General features: G+C 40.9%; 1 protein-coding gene across 2 annotated transcripts; it reads right to left on the minus strand.

Annotated features, from left to right (window-relative positions):
• Positions 1-381: 381 nt before the first annotated feature.
• On the minus strand, positions 382-25212 carry MELK (maternal embryonic leucine zipper kinase). Of its 2 annotated transcripts, XM_009982055.1 has the most exons (17): positions 25149-25212; positions 24790-24875; positions 24193-24309; positions 23502-23645; positions 21923-21991; positions 20692-20784; positions 17101-17199; positions 13183-13251; positions 12533-12631; positions 11454-11540; positions 9929-10057; positions 7284-7430; positions 6316-6541; positions 4437-4530; positions 3830-3998; positions 1664-1767; positions 382-559 (listed from the first exon to the last, which is right to left on the minus strand). In XM_009982055.1, the coding sequence occupies exons 1-17, from the start codon at positions 25210-25212 to the stop codon at positions 382-384; spliced, it is 1974 nt and encodes a 657-aa protein (XP_009980357.1). The 2 variants fall into 2 exon arrangements, with proteins under 2 accessions (XP_009980357.1, XP_086485547.1); XM_086629421.1 differs by lacking the exon at positions 7284-7430.
• Positions 25213-25315: the final 103 nt, after the last annotated feature.

Consider the following 25315-nt stretch of genomic DNA (forward strand, 5'->3'; position numbering starts at 1 on the left):
CAAGAAGAGAATTATGCAAATTACTATTTCTGTAACACATGCACTTGATAACTGAAGACATACCAAAATAAGCTTCAGCATACAAACACCAATACTTTAACTCATGTACGTGAAAAATACGCAAGAGGGGGAACATCTTCCAGAGTTTTATTTCTGAAGAGTTGCAGTTGCACAACATTTATTACAAACCTGATACCAAAGGAAACATACAGAAGGCACACATATAAAGAGAGATGGTTAAAAACCCAAGAAAGATGTCGGATTTTTCAAATACAGCTGTGAATACGACAAAGATTTACTTTGCTGGATAAATCTTTCCTAAACATCATGATTAAAGCTCCATCAGAAAACTGCTGCTTTCTCAGCACATGCATCAGCCAGTCACACTTTGCAGCTAGATAAGATGTCTTCCACCAGTCTCTTGTAGACCCAGGCATCACCTTTAAGTCGTTGTCGCCTGATACCCACTACTTCAAGTTTACTGAGTAGACACACTTCTAACTCAAACTCCATAGTTACTTTGCCAAAATCTGACCATGTTTGACATTTCAGAGTATAACTGCAAAACAGAGGAAAAAGAGTAATCATTGAACTGTTTAATGTTTGTTTTGCAAGGCAATTTTGAATTAATAAAAGCACTTTATCGAAGTTATCCCATTGCTACTCAGAATATTGGCAAACAACCCAGAATTTAGTTAACTCAGAGCTTTAATACTTCAGTCCCAGAACAATATCGTTATGTCCAGGTACCAACATGTAGCATCAACATCCTGCCCAGCCACAGGAACCACTGCTTCCACAGACCCCCCCCTTCTCAGAGTGCAGAGCTGGAAGGATGGAGATGCTGCCACGTTTTTCCTAGACAAGATCCCTCTCCTCTCTGCAGAGACACCGCTGCTGAGAGGTCGGCTACAGCTCAGCTGGCGTGAAGAGTGGAAAAACTGAATGTGAAGATTAAATAATTACAACAGGAGAAGGTACAGGAGAAGTACATATACTGGAAATGTATCAGAGATTGAAGTATGCTCTGACATTCTACAATGCATATCATTAAAATATTAAAGAACTTTAGAAAATGCATATTCAGAAATGAGTATAACATTTCTTTCATGCATTGGGAAATTAGAAACAGACATTAAGCTTTGATCAGAACTAGGAACCAATCCTGCTCTCAGTACCTTATTCTAGTCAGTAAATCCTACAAATTAAGATAGGCTTACACAAAGGCGTGGATTCTGTGCAGCTTTTAAAATACATTGATCTCTTGGCTAAATGCTTAAGTCTTTTAACCGCCAAGAATCAGGGTTAAAGGTACCTGCATTATGTCCCAAAATTGTCTGATTTGGTCACGTGACTTTACCCTAACAAACCTCTTGTGTTTATCATTTCACAGGAGAAAAATAAAATTCACATCAAAGAGCTACCTTACTATTACTGGTTCGTATCTGTCAGTCAAAGAGCTCTTTTAGAGCTCACTTAACATTATTTTGCATTGTGTGGACAAGTTTTATTGCACACATTTATTTAGTGCTCAGTACACCTTCTATAAAATTATTGCATTTTACAATGTGGGGCTGAGAAAGTAGGTTTAAATACTTTGCTTTATCAAGGATTAGAGTACTGACTACTTAGACAAGTTGAAGTCATCACATTTTACACTTACCCCTTCTGAACATATTTCACATGCTTCTTTGAAATAACAGTGATTATTTCATTCAACAGTTGGTCTGGATTCAGTAGCTGAGTGGTGGTAACATTACAGTGTGCCTGAAAGTAGTCAGCTCATTAGAAAAAGAGTTGGGGGAGGGAGGCAGGCAGAAATCTTTCTCCTAAAACTGAGGACATTACGAAAAGTTCTCATAAAGAAAGCTTTGCAACAGTTAACCACAGTGACACACGCTTCAATTTCTCGATATTAATTATAATTAAGACATTGTAGTACCAACAGTAACACTAAACAGCAACTGCTGTACAAGTAATATCAAAGCATGTACAAGCTGTAATCCATCACAAAATCCAGAGTAGCAGTGATGGGTCAGGGCAGCACAGAGGCTATTACAAGTCTTGTCTGTAGCCTGAGGTGACTTCTGGAGAGGAGCACAGAAGACAGCCACACGGCCATGCCCAGAGCACCCTGCTGCACACTCAAGACAGGAGATTGCCAAAGGCGTGCTGAGACTGAGCACTTCGATATCAAGGAACAGGTACAGTACCATGTGGCTTTTCCAGGACTAAAGGATCACCATGTTTAAAGAAAAAAGGTAACTTAATACTTGCAAGTTTACTGTTCTAGGGGTTGTATATCGTATCTAATACTTCACATAACAGACTTGTCCAATAAGTGATTTCTTGAACAACTTTCAATCACCCATATCAACATGAGAAAGCATATGCCTGCTAACTGTAATATGCCACAAACACTGTACCTAGCTTCTAGAGGCACAGAAGCAGATGAGAAGACAACACTATAAAACAGCTTGAGAAACGAACGTAGGTTCAGGATGCAAAGTCAAAGGTTGTGGTTCTTACAGTTCCTATTCAGTCTTAAACGTATGCAACTGCCGGCTATAACTGCTGCAACACTGTGAAACAGTTTTGTCTTCCCCTACTGTACACCAGTGTCTCTAGACATGTCAGCAATTTTGCATTTATTACGGACAAGGGATACTGACGCAGAAGGATAAAAGCTTTTAGAGACAGAAGATCTAGCTTTTGTTTCCAATTGCTTAGGTTCCCGAATTATTTGCATGGTCTGGACTCCTGCCCCATGAGCTGGTCAGGTTTGTAGCTCAACATACGTCCTGAACTTCTAAGTCTCCTTGTCCAGCTTTGAACTGGAGAACAGCTGCTGAATTCCATTTACACAGGCTGCAAAACAGAACGTGGTCCTTCTCCCAACAGACAGCTCTTACTGTACCGCAGGTGTCCTCAGAGCTGCAGCTCCACGTATATATCACTGACTTCTATGGAACTGTTTACGCCTCAGTACCAGCCTTGCCTCCTTCATGTTAATCACATTTTTCAAACACGTCATCTACAGATACAAGTATAACTTTTGAAGTACGTTAGTTACTTTTGAGGGATATATCTGATTCTGTTTACTGCACAAGTAATATGCCAGTGTCATTTGATGCATATTCTACAAAGCTAATAACAACCTCATGAGTGAACTTTGGTAGGTACAAATTATTAATGTAATTTTAAAGCGCTCCGTGCAACACATTATCTGAGCAAGTGCTCTTTCTCTGGCTGCTTAAAGAAGAGTAAGTAGCCAGCTGCCTCAGAGACAGTCACATCAAAACTTTAAACAACAAAACTATGATGACAGTGTCAGAAATTCTTTCATAGGGTGTAGTTATTCAGGCTTTAAGATTAATCTCAGGTTCACCTGACATCTAAAGACTATCTTGGAACAGACATACCATCCCCGGGCTACAGAAACCTAAGTCAGGAATGTTATCAAAATTCTTTTTCTTTTTTAGTTGGAGAGCTAGCAATATCTCTATACATAGAACACGATTAAAAACTTTCAGCTGGGGTTCCTTTAAAACCATTCTTCTTCCCTCACATTTGGTTTAGATGGGATATGAAAAACACTGGTTAAACTTCTCTCTTGATCTCTCAGTGACCAGCCTGAGTCCAGACTAACACAACAAACCTCTCTCGGTGATGAGGACATTATCTTGTAAACAGGGACGCAGGAAGAGCAACTGCGCTTTACTGTAGCATGTGGGCAAGTCAGATCACAGAGATTTTCACAAGACCATTTTTAAAGGTATAGGATGTTTTCAAGAATTCTTTTCATGTAAGATTTTTCCAGTAACCATACCTTAAGTTTCCTCGGACAGTCTCTAGTGGATCGTTTCTTTTTGCTTGGTGTAAGCATTGTGATCACTTTATCTAGGCCTCTTTCAAGACTTCCAAATATTTTGGCTTTTCTCTTCTTTTGGCTGCTATTCACATGAGCTAGGTTGAGATCTAATTCCACTAAATGACAGCTGTTACATGAACAAATTAAGTTATTTTTCCTCAGTGTTTAGAAATCAGTTATTCCAGACACATCACTACAACATTATCAGACCCGACAGAATGAAGAAAACCAAAGCAAGTGCAGTGTATTATGAGGGTTTCTGTTTGAAAGGCAGTTGAGATTTAAACCCAGAGTTGTATATAGAAACTGCAGCCCTCTGGGGAACTGGAGTAAGAACAAACTTACATCATAGAAGACAAATATATTCTGAAGATAATTGAGTTACATAGTTTTAAAACTTTTCTCTGCCTTCAGTGTTTTCTAGTGAACATAGAGGTTTGAGGAAGGTTTTCATAAAGAGAATGGAAATAATAGCTTGCTGTTGTAACAAGGCTTCCTAGGCAGTACATAGATTAAGGTAGTCCTGCTCTAAATCAGAAGTGTACACAAAGAACTGGACATTTACCTTTTTTCAGGAAGAACCTCAGCTGCTGTCAATTCATCTGTGTTTGTTGGGTTTGTGGGTTTCTTAATTGGGGTGACTGTAGTGAACTGGCTCTCTGAAAGAAAGCATCCAAGCCAAAGCAGGTATGTTTTTGCGATAAAAGATGTTCTTTTCTTCAGCAAGGATTTCTCATCATTAGTAATTTATGGCTAAAATCAATCCCCCTTCCTATCTCAGGCCTATACCTTCAGAATGATAAAATATGGTTTTAGTATAATAACAATACTACCCCTACTCTACAAAGAAAAACTGCGGCTGATTTCCCCAGGGCTCTACAAGTCAAGCCTTAGAGCAACCAATGCGGTTCAGTGTTAGAAATGTGGAAAGAAAGAGGATTAGAATTGCTTTCTTACTCTGACACTGGTCCCAGAATAAACACTGAGCAACTCGCTGTGTCAAATAGTCACGTTCTTCACTAAGCCATTTCACTTACATGAAGGGCGTGAGTTTATAGAGCCACGTTTAATAATACACGCTACATAACAGCCTAAAAAGTTCTTCTACCCACACATTGACAGAGTTCTGCAGAGCATGGTTTTGAATGTGCGGAAGCAAACACCAAGTGAAACAAACAGTCAGCAAATGAGTTATTACAATTAAACCCAGCTTCAACATTCAAAGTTTCAGCTCTCTACAGAATTGTACCTGTTCCCAGACAATGACGATCTCAAAATTTCCAGTGGATTCTTCCACTTTTCTATCTCTATGGAAGTCTTACTACTACCGTTCCTGAATCAAAGATCTTTCAATGAAACAAATAATTAGCTTTTAATTGGTGTAATCCTCAGAAATATCTAACTAAAATGACCTGAACAGTGTTTCTGCATTTCCCATTTCAGAAAGAGTACCTACTTTTGCTTTTTAAACTTACCACAAAATCAAACTTCACAAGGTACCACATACAATCTTAAGGCAAAAGACAAACTCATATATACTACTAGTCTCTGCAGTACACTTTCTTAAATCCTTTACAAAGGAGGCATCAAACAGCTGTATATCCAAGTTCCCTTATGACTTGAATCAGCCTGCAAAGATCTACTGTTTCCCAACAATGTTCCTTAGCATCTGGAAGAAGAGAGTCTCCTGTTTTAAGGACTCCTTGGGATTTGAAGGACAGAGTTACCATTTACAGTATTGATGCCAAAACTTTCATGTTAATGGCTAAGGGAACAGTGAAGTACATACAGGATCCATCATTTTTCATAAGGATGGACTAGACAGGCTGAGGACTTTCTGATAACTCAGAAAAGCTGAGAATTTAGACAGATTTCTATGGTCTATCACATAACTAAGATCTATACATTGTTAACAGAAGAAGTATTTTCACTGCCATACTGGATTGTTACTGTGAAAATGCTGATATGCTACCACGAGAAATCCAAAAGTTAGATTTCTCTTAAAAGAAGCAATAAAAGCAGACTTGACTAAAAGGATACCTTTATTTTCACTCAAGGTAGAAACAAAGGAAAAAATGGGAAAAAAAAGAGTATTGAGGAAATTGTGTTCTCACCCTTCATGGAAAAGTGGAACTAGATGCAAGTTTCAGGAACACAGCACTTGGCTCCATGTCAGAGTGCGCCAAAAGGCATGCACATGTGACACTAAGCAGCAATCTCTTCTGTAATTAACATACAAGTAACACGTGCTGCCGTATGGGGAAACCTCTTGCAGCACCTTGCCAGATGTACTAGAACCACCAGGCTGGTGACCAGGGCAAAAAAGTCAGTCTTCCAGAAAGAGATGTGTTGGATACACACAAGTATTTTGTTCGTATTTGAATTCACAGTCATTCCTAACCAATGTACATGTTCTAAGCTTTCATTAGTTACATTCAACACACCTTTGAAGGCAGGTGCCTGGAAGGGTACGGTTTGTACTTGCGTCTCAGTGTGACTCTCCGCAAAAGGAGTCTTTGGAGCAGGAAGCGCAAAGGGCATTTCATTTCTTAAAGTCGACTCTGTATCAACATTCTTTTTGTTTTCACGCATCTTTGATGCCACTTTTCTTGTCACTGGAGTTGACAGTGTGACTTCCGTATCATCCAGTTCAGCATCATGCCTTGAATGCTACAAGAGATATAACAAAAAAAAGACATCTTTTGCTGTATTCTGATCACATTCAGGAATGTTACAGACAAGGAAATTCTAAAATTGAAGCAGCTTAAAAATACCATACAATGCTTGCTCATTGAGGAAAATAGTTAAAAGCTCTTCAATACTTCTGATTCCCTCTATAACTTGCTAATAAATATCTCAAGTCATTTGCCATTTCTTTATCTGCTCTTCCAAACTCTTCAGCTTGCATATTTAAGACTGTTCCTCACCAGCTCATCTAAACACAGCTAAGAATTTTCATTTTGTTTAATTGTATAATTTTAACTGCTTCATTGGATTTTCTTGTCCAATACAGACAGGCTGAACTTCTTCACAGACTTGTCCAGCTTTAGCCTAGCTCCGAGATCTTGTTTGCCGTACCTTATTGTTTTCCTGTTAAGTCTTAAAATCCTCATTGCCTCATTTACTTGTTTCCTATATGTTGTTTTTATGCAAACCAAATATCAAAGCTCAAGTTCTCATCAAATGAATCATGACCCACAGCTAGAGGAAGCTGTAATTTATGTTCAGCGACAAATATTTAAAACATTTCTTTACTCAGTTTGTAACTCCCAGAGTGTAACTCCCCAGTGGCCAGGGTCCACCAAACATCTAAATATATAATGAGTTTTATCTACAATGAAAATCGGATTTTCTGGATTAAGAATAGTATATCTATTTTATTTAAAGGAGCTAGTATTTATTCTTCAAACACCTGCTTTGTCCTGTGAGTATTTAGAATAAATTCTTCTAATGGAGATTCTTCAAACAGTGAAGCTGCATCAGAAAATTCCATGGATCCAAATGCATGGGGTTCTTTGCTGCTGTCTGGCACATCTTCATATGTCATAGTTTTTTCAGACTGAAAAAGAAAGATTCAGCTGAGATTTCACTGCACTGTTAAAAGGAAGATTTCATCAGAAAAGCATCATTAAAATCTAAATCTTATTTCTTTCTAAGTTTCTAATTATGGTTAACAGCTAGTGGAAGTTCTTATGGTGGTGACCTAAATTTTATAATATGACTAACATTGTCATTGGGTTCTGCCATTTGCATCAAAAGCGGATGTGAAGTTATTCTCAAGCATTAACAAGTGATCTTTCATGACTTTCATCAAGAAGAGAAGCAACTCACAAAAAATACTTTTTTTTAATTTTGAGACTTGACTACAAACTCTTTTCACCAAAAGGCAAATAACCTGGAAAGAACCCAAGAAAAGGATGCAATAAAGTGTGAAAGGGGGCCAGATAAAGGTAAACACATTAAATCCAAAACATACGATTATGGAATCTGCAGCAGTATGTGAACTAATGTTCAGAAGCCTTCATCTACTTGTTAGCCCTGAAAATAGTTGCCATTTATTAACTCACAAGATTCATAACTTCAGCCAAGATTGCTAACCTTCATGGCTCACATCACATACAAGCAGATGTATATCACAGTATCTGTATTTTCTAACACCTTTTGTTATTTTTGGGAAACTCTTCCCTAGGACTTGTTTCATACCACTTCAGTGAAATTGCATGAAGTTATTTTAAATTATCAGTCCTCAGCTGGAATGGATATCATTTTAGGAAGCTATGTTCTGCTGGCAGGTAAGTTTCTCTTGGCCTACAATCCAGGATATCGCAAAGAGCAGATCTCTCATTGCTACTGGAATAGAAACAGAGCTCCCTGGTATGCTACCAGACCTACTATGATGACTTACCAAAAAGTCCTTATCAAAGGTCTGCTAGCTACAGCCAAGAAGTTGCAGTCCCACACTGTAGTTGAAATTGTGTTCCATTACAATATGAATGCTTGAATAGGATTCCTTGGCTACCGTGTTCCAGATGAAATTCACGCCATGGTGAATTTTTTGGAATATCCTTCTACAAACTGCTTGAAATAAGGCAGTATTATGTACAAGCTTGTGCCACCAAATTCAGAAACTGTCTAAGGCAAAGATTCTGTGTGCTTGGTTGTCTTCACACCAGACCAGCTCTAGCTAGAGAACTTTGCTAGTTGGGTATTTCAGGAAATTCAGTTGATACTCACTCACAGTATCTACATGCAGGTAAGTTAAAAGTGTTCTGAGCACTGTAGAAGGATTAATGAATTGGTATGTTGGGTAGGCATGGTTTTCATAATCGTCTGTGAAGGCATAATCCATACGTTAAACAGCAGCATTAGCCAGATCAGTCTACCCAGGACACCACTAGCGATGAAATAACTTCACAGCACCAGCACTACAGAACCCAGAGAACCTCCACTGTAAAATTATTTGAGTGTAGAAGACTAACCCACCATGATCATGGAAATCACATCATGCATATTCAGCAACACTTATGATTCATGATTTGTTATGCAGCATTGGTAATCTTAGAGTTCTCATCTGCCTTTCAAAGTAGTTGTATGAGAGAACAGAAATTATTTACGTGCAATTGAATCCAATGCATAAGAAAGTGTTTACTCTGAGAGCTTGTCTCTATGCAGAGAATAGCACATTCAGAGACCTATCTAACAATTTTACACAGATGTCTACAGTTTAAGGGAGAACGGCTAATAGGAAGTCTGCAATTTTACCAGTTTTGAATTTGTCGAACACAGACGAGTGTCACTGACACCACACGTAGCTGCGTATTACGTATGACATTGCAAGCAATTTAGCAACTTTAGGCAAGTTCTGAAGTGCCTTGTTTGCACTTTGCTACCAAACCACGGGAACAGAAATTACCGTAAGATCCACAAAACCACCTGAGAACCCAATTAATCAGAAAAACATCAGCAACACGTTTCTTTTACCCAAAATAAACAGAATCCTCTCTGGGATTGCGTTCTGAAAGAAAACAGATGAGGAAGGGATGGGTCTCTCCCCCTTTGACCATCAGCTCATGTAGTTTCCACGTCATCTCAATGCAGGCTGCCGAGATGACACACCAGGACGTTTCAGAAGACCTTCCTTACTAAGCCATGCTAAATGCAACTAGCAGGGTACAAATATATTTACAGACAAATGTGAAAGGGTGCAGTTAAGAAGTGAGGTATCTCAGAAGAAAACCTGGAATGATCAAGTAGACCAGACAATGGGCAATTTTAGTCCATTCCAGTGCGCAGCCAAACGGAGATTCTGTGCAGTACTCGTAACACACCATGTCCTCCCAGATAGCTCTTCCAGTAATGTCAATTCATAGAAGGAGCCCAGCTTGCTAAAACATGTTAATGAGGAGAATCAACTGTTTAATGACCAAGACTTTGGCTGACTAGACACATGCTCTCTTACTGATGTTTAGGGCACCAGCCTGTTTTCACAGGCAGAGCTTTGTTAACGCAGAGTAGTATTTTAATCCGTATGTTGCCCTGTTAAATTTGAAAACTTACCTCAAGGCCTGCTGATTGTGCCACACTGGCGTGTCCTGCTCGACGCAGAATCTTTAAGCTAACACGCTTGCCACGAGCCTTCCTGGACTGAAGTAGGAGATACGTTGCTGACATTTGGTCATATTTCCACTAGCAAACAGGGGAGGGGAAAAAAAAAAAAAAACCACACACACAAAAATGATGACTACTTTAATCTCCTCTTTGGAAACATTTTAACTACAAAGCAAGCTCAGCCTTCTGAAAAGTTCTGTGTTTCTGCAAGTTTTTCTACTTTATGTGCATCCCTAATACTTGATCACCTAAGTGTAATTTCAGACTTCAGTTGATTCACATTACGTGTTAGAGACCAAGAAACAGACTAATTTAGTCTGTAGCACACTCACTAGTGTGGAAATTAATGCTGGGGCCAGATTCTGTCTACTGAAGTGAATGGCAAAGTTATTAATTCAGTTTAGCCAATATTTCAACCAGAGTCTCAATTTTTTGCAAGTACCTCCCATTCTTCCCTCATGAGCAGCACCAACTTTTTGCATGATTTTCAGCAACTCTGCTCGTGTGAGGAACACAGGTACAACACTTGACAGGTTTACAGCAAAGTACAGTTAGTTTGAATTAGTTACAAGGGATTAGAAGTCCTCCAGTCAAGGACTATGTAAAGGCCACAGACTTATTGGGAAGGACTTTTCCCCATGTAGACAGATTATTCAGATTACTTCCTATAACTGAAGAACTAGTAGCATTAACTTCACAAATCCATCTTAAGTATTACACACATTTTAAAAGTCTGTTTCTACTACACTTATGTGGAAAACCTAACAGTTTTTCCAAAGCTAAGAACTATGTCACTGCTACTATGTACAAAGAAGCAGAAAATTCAGTTTCAAGGGAGAATTTTCTGATTCAGGTTAAAGCTGGAGTATGCATCATATTTTAAGTCTCTTCTTCAGCTTGCAATGTCATTACTAACATTTGTACAGTTCTTCTAGAAGTAGTCAGTTCAACTTTTGTCATTCGCATATGAAAGTGACTAAACATACTCACTTTTTTTTTTAGAAACTGGGAATAGTAATTTCAAAAAAAGTATTTTATAATCTGTCTGGGTGATGCTCTGATACTTTTCTCTTACTTTTTTTTTCCTCTTACTTATTGAACTGTTTGAAAGCAAAGAGTTAACCAGCAAATCGCATCTCTTGTTCAACTATAAATTTCTGTAAGTCTATTTTGACTTTAAGAGATTCAGAAGCATTTTGTACCTTAACAGTAAGGTTTAGGAAACATCACGAGCATAATTAAAGGAGGACATGACAAAAAAACAAATCTGAACTTCAGAACTGTAGTTATGCTACAGTTAGATTCTGGAGTTTTGCAGGGGTTCCTTAAATGCGAAAATTTTTAATAAATTTCATACTTGAGAATAATAAATTTCATACTTGAGAATAAGTGAGCATTAGTCTGTTAGTATAGTTTGTTTATTTACTGTATTACTGTGTTTAATTACTGTAAGTTACTGATATATACTTCTTACCTCTGATATTAATTGCAATATACTCTCCCTGCTCTGTTTATGAAACACAGAAAGCTCTGTTACGCAGTCTTCATCAAGATGTCCCAACTGCAAGAACATGACAGATATTGAAGCATGAGGCTTTCAAGTTGTCTCATAATCCATATCTGACTGTGACACTGTCATGAGACCCAGCGGGCCGAGTCAATAATCAACCATGGACTTCAGATCTTTTATTTTAAATCATTAGCATCATAGCTAAGCATTGCAGGGAACAGACTGAGGAAGTCGTATAACTTCAACGACTTCACAGACTGGCCCCTCCTTGGTGAGAATGTGAGAATTCAAATAAGGAAGCCTGACAGCAGATGAGATTTTTTACCAGAACAGAGGCCACACTTTCATCTCTCCATAAACGTTCAAAGCCGTAAGACATGTACACCTCTTCCATAGCCAGTTAGAACTGACGCTGCAAGCACAGTAAAGCTGCTCTTTATCTAGAGAAAGAGTGGCATCCAGTGGCCAAAGGGAGGCATTGGCAGCAAACATGCAGGAATCCCTCAGTACATCCTACTGACAGCTAGATTTTTTTTTCTTTTCCTTTTCTTACTACTTTAGTCTCTCACAGACGTGAAACAAGCGATAGACAGTCAGTAGGAACATACTTTCAGTGAGGTCAAACGTTCATTCAAACTAGCAATTTTCAGTGAGGACTAGATACAAGATAAACCCTGATCACACCTAGCATGCTCTCCAGAACATTTGTGTTTTGCACCTCAAACGAAGTATTGACCAAGCTGCCTGGAGAATCAACTGCTTGTTCATATGCAGAAATACTTCAGACTTTGACGAGAAGTCAGTTATTTTGCAAATTAAGCATCAGCTGCAGAACACAATGAAAATACATTTCAAATGCCTCCTCAAGAGAAATTGAGAGAAAGTAGTACCATTTTGACAGCAAGAAGAATCAGAAAGCAACAAAGGCCATCTGAAAGTTCACCTTTGGAGAAACATCCTTACACTTCCGTACTGTGAGGACAGTAGTAAGCCAGTAAAGACTACATTACATACTTCAGCATTCATCTGGCAAGTTTACTTACCGGATATTTACTTTGCCACTGAACAGCATCAGAATAACCTTGCATGAGCCAAGGGTGACTTAAGAGATGTTTAACTGTAATTCGCTTCTTTGGGTCCACCTATAAAACAGGTAATAAAAAACAAGTTGATACTTAACTCATGGAGAAGAACTGACGAAACAATTTGCCTTCTACTCATAATGTTAGGGTGGTTAGAAGCTCAAATGGAAACCACTACTGTTTCATGGCTTCACCAAAGGAAGGTCAAACGTGTCAGCTGCAAAGAGCAGTTATAGAACCTACAGTTACAATAAATGTTTCTCGGATATTTAGCATTGGCTAGACTGCTCAGATGTAGCCCAAATGCATATTCAGTATGTTTAGCCTCATTTATAAAACAGTTCTTGTTTTTATAGCGCAATTAAGAACAACCAAACACGGGCTGCTTGAACTTTGTTTAATCAATTAAACTTTGCTTCATTACTTCTATATGAAATCATTCTTCTCAAAGAATTTTCAGCAGAAGGCAATATTAATAATTTCTTCAAAAATTCATAACAACCAATCTTCTTGTTTAAACACTGAATATTTTTTAAGTATTTCACTGATGTAATGTTTTGACCAATGCAACAGTACTTTATAGACCTATTGAATAGAACTGATACCTTTACCTGCAGCATTTGGTTAAGTAGCAGTATACTGCTAGGCGAGAGCCACTTAGGAATACTGTATTTTCCCTTCTGCAGAAAAAAAAAAAAGAGGATTTAGAATGAACCTTTAACAGCTAGCCAAAAAGGAACTGCTAAATTACTTGGATGATAGTGACATCTGTATTTGATTAAAAAGGAAAAAGAACAGCCACATAAAAACTTTGCTTTAAGAATGACTTGAATAAATTTAATGGTAGTACTAAAATTCAGCTGTATGAACAAGGAAAACGCTACGTTTGAATTATCAGGTGCAGTTTTCACCCACTCAGCTTGTTTGACATTTCCATCTCAAACCACTTTTGCAGCTAATCTGCCCCTTATCTACTGCATTGTTTCATCATATCAAATTAAACTGAAGTTTTAGAAGTGCAGACATATTGGAGCATGAATGACTGATATTAGCACTTTGAAATGTGACTATTCATTGAAGTCACTGCTTTTCAGACACTAAAAATAAACCATCCTCAACACTTAGCTACTCTTTTTATCAACAGCTTACATCTAATGCTAGAGTTTAGATCTCTACTCATACTGCAGACAGGAAAAAGGTTACAGATCTAACAGGTTAAATTTCTTTCAGTCAAATGATTTACTGTGTTTTTTTATAATTCTTGATGAGAAGAAAATTGCAAATGGCTTTCAGATTCGAGGTATAACAACAGTAGCTAAAAAACACCACCAAACCCAACATCAAACACTTCATACCCAACTCACCATCAAGGATCATTTACTTCTAATTGAAAATGCAGAAAAAATAAATAAAAAGCAGTAAATAGCCATTGTGAAAGAAATTGTTATGGCAGTTTTATTTCTACAGACAAATGCCTCAATAGCAAAACAGCTGGTATTATATGCCACATACATTTCTAAGCAGAGTATGTATCGCTTTGATATCACAGGTTAAAGAACTGAAGTTACATCTTTACGGATGCTACTAATGAGCTATTTATAAATAGTTGGTAGGCTGTTTCACAATACAGCTTTACTCTGACACTAAGCCAAGTCAGGCAACACATGTAATACGCATTTTGTTTTTAATACGTTGCTACTGAACATGAGACATGGAAAAAACAAAATTAGCATTGACTTGATGGAGGGCAATGCTGGAAGGTAAATAGCTTGCAAGAGCTACCAGACGCATAAGATCACACCAGAAATAAGGTGGGGGTGTTGGTTTTTTGTTTTTGTTTTGGTTTTTGGTTTTTTTTGGTGGTATTTGTTTCTGTTAGGGTTTTTTTTTTAAACACGACTTTCCTCACATGCTTGATTTTTCATTCAAAAAGTAAAGGCATTTATTCAAGTATTGCCAAATAAAGAGATGTGGAAGATTCCAGGGAAAGAAACATTGCATTTGAGTCGTATGATCCTGATCAGATTCAAGCAGCAGATTATTACATTGTTGTCCTAGTTTTAGCTGGGACAGTTAGCTCTTCTTTTTAACAGCTAGAAGAGCTCCGTGTTTTGGTTTTACTCAGAGGCTCGCTCTGAGAAGAACACTGACAGCAAGTTGATGTTTGAGACTCCAAGGACTTTTCAGTGTGCTGGAGTGCAGAAACACGGCGGGATAAGGGGGGAGCATAGCTGGGACAAGGGGGACACGATTCCCCTTGTGATTTGTGGTGGAACTTAAGATTGAGGGCCAAACTGGCCAATTAGTATTCCATATCATGCAGCGTCATGCCCAGTATAAAAGTGAGGGTCAGCCGGACAGAAGGGCTTTTGCGCTTTGGCTCTTTCGCCGCTTCTGCTCTTTTGCGCTTCTGCGCTTTTGCTCTATTGCTTTTCTTTCTCTCTCTCCCAGTACTCCCACTCTCAGAGTACTCTCTCTCTCTCTCTCTCTCTCTCTCTCTGCCCCTCTCTATTTCGGGGCCTCACGTTCGTCGGGGATTGCAGCTTTGGGACGAGACGGGCTTCGCATACGAGGGGGTGGTGAGCACCTACACTGTGTATTAAATCATCTGTATTAAATTGTTCTTATCTCAATCCACAGGTTTCCCATTTATCCTTCAATTCTCTCCCTCATTCCTGGGGGTGGGGGAGGGGGAGTGACTGGCTGTGTGTGGGGGTTCAGCCTAACCCACGACAATTGTCTTGGAACAACACTTCTGAGTTGAGATTACAATAGATTTTAGGATCTACGTGTGAAATTAAATTCCGTAACAGTGTGTAAGTGTCCTCATTTCAAGCAATTTTCTGTTCACAACCATATAAAATTAAAACAAATTCAGAGTGGAAATAGCAAACCTGCATCTTAACACCTGTGACATTATCAGTTTTTGACTGCACCCAACTTAATTTTAAAATCTGGTCATCTCAGTTCACTTAAGCAAGTGTAACTGGTCAATGTTCTGTCAGCCCAAACAACTCAGCTCCTACTTTCTGTGCATGTTAGACAACTATAACTATGTAGAAATCATCTTTGATGATCTTACGGTCTTCTGTTCCACATCTAAGCTCTCTGTTCACATTTCTACTATTGACAGGTTTAAGAGAACAACTAAGGTTCTGCATCTTGTTGTAAAGACCAGCATACAGGATTTTCTGTCGTCCTATGAAAGTATGCTTATAAATGGACAAGTTCTCAATGTATACTAACCTTAAGGGGAGACAATACAGTTCACATAACAGGCAGAGAGGGAAAGGTAGTGCAAGTTTGATTGGCAACCTAGTTGATACCCCTTTATAGTGAGAAATTACAAGTGCTTACTAACATTATCCAGATGACACTCTTAGTGATAAGGTTTAGTTTCTGGTAGTCCTGCAAGGAGCAGAGAGTTGGACTCGATGATCCTTACAGACCCCTTCCAACTCAAGATACTCTATGATTATGCAAGTAGGAAAGTCATACCATTTAAAGGGCAACTCATCTGAATATCAGCACCTTGACGCGATCTCTTTGGACAGTTTAGCCATTGCTTCCTTTTTACGTTCTTTACAACAACTCAAGCTGCACTTCCTACAGATCTTCTGTCGGGGTACTCAAGTACATTCCAATTCCAGACCAAAAAGCCAAGTCATTTGATGAACTAATTGTGCACTTCATAGAGCTCTGATTGTTACGCATCCTGAAAACACTCCTTGCGTAGATCAGCTGTCAGTTGCCTCCTATCAGAGCAGTCCTTGAGCACCCTCAAAGAGGTTTTTTTGTGTTTTTTTTTTTTTAAACATATCCGACTCTTGAGTGAGAGAAGGAGAAAGAGGTAAAGGAAGCCAAAGCCCTTACCCAAAGCCGAACTCCTCACCCCACTCACTTACTGGAAGCTTTAACTACATAAATTTTATGGCAGCTCAGAAGTGGTTGGTAAAGGTGTGTGCATGATGTGGAACAGCAGTTGTCTAGCTGCATCAAGAGGAGTTCACAGGGAACAAATTTTATTACTTTCTATTTATTCAACTTTTTCTGTTGATTATAATGTCTTACATTTCCTCCTCATTTTAGAGGAGGAAAGCATAATAGCAGATGCAGAATCCTGCTTTTCCTAGGAATGAGAACAGTTGATGTTTAAGAACATTATTTTTGCTAAATCAAATGACATGCTTGCAAGCCTATTCCATACCATACACGGAGAAGTCAGATAAAGGTCCAGATACAAAAATCCAGCCTACTAGCAAGAAAATGCTTCTCCTGAAACTCAATTTCCTATCGTATTACAGGACCAAGTTAGAGTATTACGAAGGCTGACCGAGGATGGAAACAAATCCACAAAATATTGATAGGATGTCATGGTTTGATGACAAAGCAAAGTGTAACAAAATTCAGCAGATACACCTTTTCACCCTAGGCACGGCTTAACTGGTTCTGCCATCAGAAAAGCAAAGGCCTCTCATGATGCTTAGCAATGTCTGTTTCTCGTGTATTCTAGCAACATCAATACCTACCATTATCTTCCTGTAGACAGCCATGACATTTTCATCATCAAAGGGGAGAAAGCCACACAGCAGAGCATACAGCAGTACTCCCATGCTCCAAATATCTGCCTAAAAAATAAAACCAAGTGGAAGTTAACACACACTTGATCTTTCTAAAATGGCTTTGAGACAGGTAGGTTGTCCTCCTTTGGCAAAGTCCACATACAACTCGTGAAAAGTAGGCTCCTTAATTCTGGACGGAACTCCTCTACTCCAAGTGAAAGCACACAACCCAAACTCAATTTTCAATTCACTCAACCTAGAGCACTAGGAAAACCCATATCCTCTCCTTAGGTCACCAAATTGCTGCACTGCCTTCAATCTACAAGGATTTCACCAGCAAAAATGAAATCAAACTCACCACAAGGGATTTAGTACAGTAACATATTACTGATTACAACAGCTGTCCGCACAGTTACAAGCAACTTAAAAGCCCTCCTGCTTCTTCTCTATTTGTATAGGCACGACAAGGTCCACATGCCTCATACTGCAATTCTCACTTAGACCATACAGAAGAAGTAGGCTTGAAAAGCACTGGACTTCATGGAAAACAGAACAGAACAAAACTAAACTAAACACAAGAAAGCAAGCAGGGTTAGAGGCCAAGGATGGTAGCACAAAAGTATGGAAAAGGAAAAGAGACTAACTCCTTCCAACAGCACAACAATTTAGGAAGTTTGAGCGGGTTGCAATTACAGCATTTTGGATGGATTGACAAAGGCACACAGCAGGTCCTAATGTTCTACAAATTGAATCAAAGCTGGATAAACTCCACGTTTTTTCTTCTTCTCAAATTTTACTACACTGCAGTACAAAAGAAGCAAGTTTTCATACATGAAAGCTAAAGACAGGCCTGGTGAAGCATACAAGATACTGAGACTGCACAAAAATTTGCAACAAGAGCTGGACAATTAACAGAACAAACTGTTGCTTGAAAGAACATGCAGTAGAAGGAGCTTAAGTTGCTGTTTCCTCAGGCACTAAAACATGGAGCAATGCACGGAGATAGTAAAGGATTAGTCAGAGACAAACTAGCCAGCTATATGATCTGTTGCCAAGAACACTATATGCAATATGGGTGGCGATGAAGCCGAAATGCATAGTCCAAGGATGATCATGCACATAGCATGGGAAATAAACAAAAGGAGTTAGAGATGCATGTATGCTTGCAGGGCTATGGTCTTATTGGCATCACAGAGACGTGGTAGGATGGCTCAAGCGAAGTGTCAGAATACAAGGGTACAGGCTCTTTAGGAAGGACAAGCAGGGGAGACGAGGAGGAGGTGTCACCCTCTGTGTCAAAGACCAGCTGGAGTGCATGGAGCTGCACCTGGGGACGGATGAGGAGCCAACTGAGAGCTTATGGGAGGGCAGGGACAGCTGACATTATAGCGGGGTCTGCTACAGACCACCCAACCAGGAAGACCAAGTAAATGAGGCCCTCTAGGGACAGACAGCAGCAGCCTCATGTTCACAAGCCCTTGTCCTCATGGGGGACTTCAAACACCCCGATATCTGTTGGAGGGACAGCACAGCAGGACATAAGCAATCCAGGAGGTTCCCGTAATGCTTGATGATAACTTCCTTCTCAAAGTGAGAGAGCAATCAACGAGGAGAGGTGCTTTGCTGGATCTTGTTCTCACTAACAAGGAGGGGCTGGTGGGGAATGTGAAGTACAAGGGCAGCTTTGACTGTAGTGACCATGAAATGGTGGAGTTCAAGATCCTCAAGGCGGTGAGGAGAGAGCACAGCAAGCTCACCACCTGGTTAATATTCAAGGATCACCTCCTCTAAGCTCAGGAGCAGCGCATCCCAACAAAGAAGTTGAGCAGGAACACCAGGAGGCCTGCATGGATGAACAAGGAGCTCCTGGACCAACTCAGACACAAAAAGAAGGCCTACAGAGGGTGGAAGCAAGGACAGGTAGCCTGGGAGGAATACAGAGAAACTGTCCAAGCAGCCAGGGATCAGGTTAGGAAAGCCAAAGCCCTGATAGAGTTAAATCTGGCCAGGGACATCAAGGGCAGCAAGAAAAGCTTCTACAGGTATGACAATGATAAAAGGAGAACTAGGGAAAAAATGGGCCTTCTCCGGAAGGAAATGGGAGACCTGGTTACCCAGGGTGTGGAGAAGGCTGAGGTATTCTATGACTTGTTCGCTTCAGTCTTCACTGGCAAGAACCCTAGTTGCACAGCTCAGGTTACAGAAAGCAAAGGCAGGGACTGGGAGAATGAAAAACTGCGCACTGTAGGAGAAGATCAGGTTTGAGACCATCTAAGGAACCTGAAGGTGGACAAGTCCATGGGACCTGATGAGGTGCATCGCAGGTCCTGAGGAAACTGGTGGATGAAGTTGCTAAGCCGCTATCCATCATATTTGGGAAGTCATGGCAGTCTGGTGACGTTCTCACTGACTGGAAAAGGGGAAACATTGCCCCCATCTTTAAAAAGGGAAAAAAGGAAGACCCCAGGGGACTACAGGCCAGTCAGTCTCACCTCTGTATCCAACAAGATCATGGAGCAGATGCTCCTGGAAGCCATGCTAAGGCACATGATAAATAAGGAGGTTGTTTGTGACAGCCAACATGGCTTCACTAGGGGCAAATCGTGTCTGACAAATTTGGTGGCCTTCTATGATGAGGTTACAGCATTGATGGATAAGGGAAAAGCAACTGATGTCATCTACCTGGACTTGTCCAAAGCATTTGAAACTGTTCTGCATGACAACCTTGTCTCTAAATGGAGAGACATGGATTTGACAGTTGGACCACTCAGTGGATAAGGAATTGACTGGATGGTCGCACTCAAGGTTTACAGTCAACAGCACAATGCACAAGTGGAGAGCAGTGATGAGCGGCGTTCCTTAGGGGTCAGTATTGGGACCCATACTGTTTAACATCTTTGTCGGTGACATGGACAGCAGGATCGACCCCAAGACAAGAAGGACATGGACCTGTTAGAGTGAGTGCGCAGAAGGGCCACGAAGATGATCAGAGGGCTGGAGCCCCTCTCTTAAGACAGGCTGAGAGAGTTGGGGTTGTTCAGCCCAGAGAAAAGAAGGCAGCCTTCCAGTACCTAAAGGGGCCTACAAGAAAGCTGGAGAGGGACTTTTTGCAAGGGTGTGTAGTATTAGGACAAGGAGCAATGGTTTTAAACTGAAAGAGGGTAGATTTAGATTAGATCTAAGGAAGAAATTCTTCCCTCTGAGGGTGGAGAGGCACTGGAACAGGTCACTCAGAGAAGCTGTGGATGCTCCATCCCTGGAAGTGCACAAGTCGCATGGGAAGGGCCACCTTCCACTAGATCAGGCTGCTCAAAGCCTCGTCCAAGGCAGGGGGCTTGGAACTAGGTGATCTTGAAAGTCCCTTCCAACCCAGACCATTCCATGATGCTGCGATTCTAAGCTGTGTCTGTTGAGGCTACTCACACAGCTTGTGAGAACTACCTAGGCAATGTTACCCAGCAGTATTCACAAGAGAAACCAAGTGAGTATATTTGAACCTCACCACCTTTACACACATTACGGGGAAAGAAAGCCCTAACACAAAATTGTGCTACGTACCTCTGAGCCAATGTATGCTTTGCCCTGAATCAGCTCTGGTGCTGCGTAAGCTGGACTTCCACAGCATGTGTTCAGATGGTAATCAAGGCCACCCTAGAACAACATGGAAAACAGATCACACAGAAGCATTGGCTTTAACACAGCTTACGTCTTCTAGCAACGCCATACTAGAGGCCTCAAGACGCTTCATTCTCCTCTGCTGTGCGTCTGTGTTCACCTTATATTTTGCTTCGGTGCAAGAGATTGCTTCGTGAGGCAAAAATTGTCTAAGGCCATGAGTGCTATAAATGTTCAGACCCCAAGCTGCTCATTCATCTGTTATCCTAGCAGTCTTTCTCGCAGCTCTTGCTCCGATAAGAATGCTTCCCTTTGCGACTGCGAAGAGATCAAACTTGGGAAGAAGTGATCCAAGAGCTACTGGGCATGAGGCTAGCTGGTTATTTATATCAACATTTAATGCAATAACTTCATGAAGAACCACTAGAAATACCTCCTTCTCCAAACCATGTTATTACTTTGCCTGGGCTTTGTTCCAAGCAGATCAGAAGACAACGCCATTATACCACTCAGATGATGGTCTAACAATCTTGATGGCCTGCAAGATGGTCTAACTTGGGTTAAGCAAAACAATCTCAGGACAAGTAACTATCTTTGGACCAGCAAGACCTTCTTCCCATTGAATTGTTTCCTAACAGCACCCACCTCCCATGTTCAGCTGACAAATAGAAGGGGCTCCTCAAAACACATTTTAAACTCAGGAAACAACTCAGTGAGAGCATATAGAACTCAAGCACTTGTAAAATAATGTGAATAAATTATTTTATTTGATTCACAAGCTCCACATAGATACCAATCTTTGGAAAAAAGATATACACCATTGAAACTTTTTAGGGAAAAAGCTCATCACCGTCGGCTTTCTATTACAGGCCTTTGTAAGTGGCAGCAGGTGCTATACGCACAAGATGAACTCTGCCTTCGGTTATGATAAAAGATGAAGTGCAAGAGGAGAAAATGATCTAACAGCCTGGTCATAAACATGCAGTCGACTGCTCTCTCACACAGTTAAGGCCCTACCAAGGAAGTAGCGACTGGATGACAACTACGCAAACAGCTTGAGTTTAGGGCCTTTAGGCAAGTCTCTGCATTGCACTCTGAAGTCAAACGTGCATCTTTTCCTGTGGGCGCAATAGCTCATGTAGCTCTGCTTTGTGAAAGCAACTGATGCGCTTACCTTTGGCTTTGCACAAAGTCCAAAGTCTATCAGCTTCAAATTATGTTCCTCGTCAATCAGCAGATTTTCCTGGCAAAAGAGAACATAAGGAACGTGTCCAAGCACCCGCACTTTCTTTCACTCTATTTCTTCTTGTCGTTGATAGCTAGAGTCTACCTAAAGCTCTCCTCTGGAGGTTTTGATCAGTTGCTGATGAACATATCCCATATTCCAGATGAGGAATACCAGTTCCTATCTGCTGAGAAGGGCCCGGCAGCAGGGAGCCGAGGCACAGGGCGTTGATAGACAGCGAGCTGAACAGGAGGCAGCAGGCTGCTCTGGCAGGAAAGGTGGTCAGCAGTATCAGGGACTGTGTTAAAAGGAGCACAGACAGTAGATTGGGGGAGGTCACTCAAGCCCTCTGGTCAGCACAGCTATAATAGCACATCTAGTTTCTGCCTCCACCCCCCCAGCACAGAAAAGACAGCAAACTGAAGCAAGCTCAGTGGCTGGAGCTCAAAGAGGAGAGGCTGAGGGAAAGATGTTTGCTCAGACTGTAGACAAGAAAGCTTCAGTGGAGACCTCGTGTCAGCCTTTTAATACCTTCAAGGAGGGAGTGAAGACAGAGCTAGTCTCTTCACAGCAGTGCGTGGTGGGATAAAAACAGACAACAGGCATCGAGAGACAGACTGGAAATAAGGAAAAGCTTTTCTCCTCATAGGGACAGTGAAGAGCTGAACAGGTTGCCTAGAGAGGTTGTGCTGCCTCATCCTCAGGAGAGGTCGAGGACGTGACAGGGTAAAGCCCCAAGAAGCTTGGTCTGACACTGCTTTGAGCAGGAGGTTCAGGCAGAAACCTCTAGAAGCCACTTCCCACCCAAGCTATTGTATGATCCTATGACTCCATCAGCTCTCCAGCTACAAGCCAACTCTTTTCAAAAAGTACCTACAATGCTTTGTTTGAATTCTTTGGAGATGAAGATTTCATAAGCTGTCTAGGAAGATGCTTCTGCACAGAGTTTGCTTTTCTCAGAGAAGTCAGCATCTCTGAAGATGCTGATTTCCAACCCCTCCAAGGAGAAAGGGAGTCAAGTCTTCTATTCTCTAAAGCTGTGCTTCGACTCTGTGATGACAGTGAAGCCACAGGATGGGTCTAGCAGCATGCACCTCCCCCTGCACCCTCCATCTAGCCACTACTAGTTGAAACCACTAGTGTCACTTTTTGGTTTGGGCGTAAAATCAGAATGGTCTGCACAACAAAGGGGCATTATGAAAACTCAGTCTCCAAATACAGGCTGGAATAAAGGGGATAACAAAAACACCTAAGAAATGTTCCAAGTCAGATCCACATCTCTGCTGCACTCTCATCAGGAGCGTGTTGTTCTGCTGCTCTCTCAGAGGAAGCTCCTTCCTCAGACGTAGCCACATCCAGCTCAGCTGAGGAATGCAGTAGCAAGTAGAAACAACACACTTTCCGAAGATGTTAAATAAAGAGCTCTAAGCATCAGAGAACGGAGAAGGTGTAACTTACTCTGGCCCCTATCAGAGCAATAAAAGTGTTCATTATTATTTATGCAAATCCGACTACTGTTCGGGCTTACCGGTTTGACATCCCTGTGGGCATATCCCTGGCTGTGAACATAAGCGATCGCTGAAACAATCTGCCGAAAAAATACACGAGCTTCCTCTTCTGAAAGGCGGTCCTTAGCAATTATGTAATCAAACAGCTCTCCTCCAGGACAGTACTGCGTGAAGACAGGAAAAGACGAATACATTTAGAATACAGTAATGAAATCTCAGTGACGACGAGAGCGCTGGGCAGCAAACTAGAGGACACTCTTCCGTTCCCTCTGCTTTATCACAGTAGTGCCCAAGTGCCCCTAAGCGTGTCCTAGGTCAGCACTGCAGCCGACTAAGCAAGCTGAGAAGCCTGACTCTTGCTTGACATGTCGCAACAGAAAAATCACGCTAATGTCACAGTTGATACAAAACGCCCAGGAGGTAACAACCACCTGGGAGTTCTGGGATCCTGCGTAGCCTGCTGATGCTATATTAAGATAACTGAAGTGCAAGGTAGAAACTAAAGTTGTTTCACTTCTTGTATACAGCAAAGAGCGGCTTTTATAAGAGGATTATAGGACACACAACCAGCTTGAGTTTTAAACTAAAGCATCTTGAACATGCTCATCATTGAGATAACATAAGAACTGTTTTGTTCAAACTTTACCATCACCTACTGCTACAGCTAAAAAAACCAGGAACCTTCCCCACAGCAGAAACATCATTTCTTACCTCTAAGACCACAAATATTTTTTTTGATGTTTCTATCACGTGATACAGCCGGCAGATATGCTGGTGACTTAAGTTCTTCATGGCATCGATTTCTATTTTAACACGAGGCAAGTCGTCCTAAGAGATCACAACAGCAAGCTGTGAAATTGTCAGCTACTTTGCCAGCCTGTACATCACAGCAAGCAGCAGACTTCTGTGCCACACAAAATTCCACAGCACATGTACGACAGCATTCAAGCCAACCACTCAAATTCAACCCAGCAACAGCTCTACCATTGATCCCCTACAATTCTAGCATGCCAATCAGCAAAACACAGAGGGGCAGATGTCAAAGAGCTAGTACGCTCATTAGCAGTCTGTTTGAATTACTATCATAGCCTTTTACTTCCTCAATTTTACAGCCAGACAATGCTGCCCTCTCTACAGGAGCGTACAAGATTTGTGGTCTTCTATTAAAATTCTCTCCAGTCTACAGCATCAGCCAATAGGCAACAGGACAAGCAGGCAGCATTTTGACATGTCACACCCCTGGATTCTTGAAACCACCACCAGAAGAACAGAAAATGCTACCAACTTTTTAAGTGTCTTTTGGCTTACCCCTAGAGCAAGTTTGTCCATGATTTTTATGGCAACTTTTTCACCAGTAAGAAGATGTCGTGCAAGTTTCACCTTTGCGAACCCACCTAGAACGCAAAAAAGAGACATTTAAAGCTCAGCGCAATGCTGTGCTTTCTTGCCGAGTTACGCTAAGGTATGCGGCATGCGCTGTGTGCAATTTCTCTGTTAGAGGAGGAAGCTACCAACTTCCAATTACTTTTTCAGAGTTCTGTCCCCCAAAACATGCTCTTGAGACCTGACCTACAGATTCCGCAGTAACAGCTAATCTATACTCAAGGAAATACTAAAGAGGTTAGATAAATAGCACACATCTGTTTGCATCCACAGATCAAGCCTACCTGTTCCAATCGTTTCATGTAATTCATAGTACTTGAGAATTTCCCCACAGTCAGCTAGAGCCATTCTGAGAGGAACAGGGATCTGTAGTCCTCGTCAGCACCTGCAGTGAGAAAGCGTAGGTGTTCACGCTTTTCCACTCTGAGCCAACTCGTAGAAACAGAAGGTA

This window comes from Tauraco erythrolophus, chromosome Z, assembly GCF_009769465.1.
Source record: "Tauraco erythrolophus isolate bTauEry1 chromosome Z, bTauEry1.pri, whole genome shotgun sequence".
Classification (NCBI taxonomy): Eukaryota; Metazoa; Chordata; class Aves; order Musophagiformes; family Musophagidae; genus Tauraco; species Tauraco erythrolophus.

What these genes read in the sequence shown, in the direction of transcription:
- MELK (XM_009982055.1), bottom strand. Translation starts at nt 25,212, where the DNA reads ATGGCTCTAGCTGACTGTGGGGAAATTCTCAAGTACTATGAATTACAT. An exon ending in TGGACAAACTTGCTCTAGGG is followed by an intron (nt 24,310 to 24,789) that starts GTAAGCCAAAAG and finishes GTGATCTCTTAG; the next exon opens with GACGACTTGCCTCGTGTTAA. An exon ending in TACTTAACCAAATGCTGCAG is followed by an intron (nt 12,632 to 13,182) that starts GTAAAGGTATCA and finishes CCTGTTTTATAG; the next exon opens with GTGGACCCAAAGAAGCGAAT.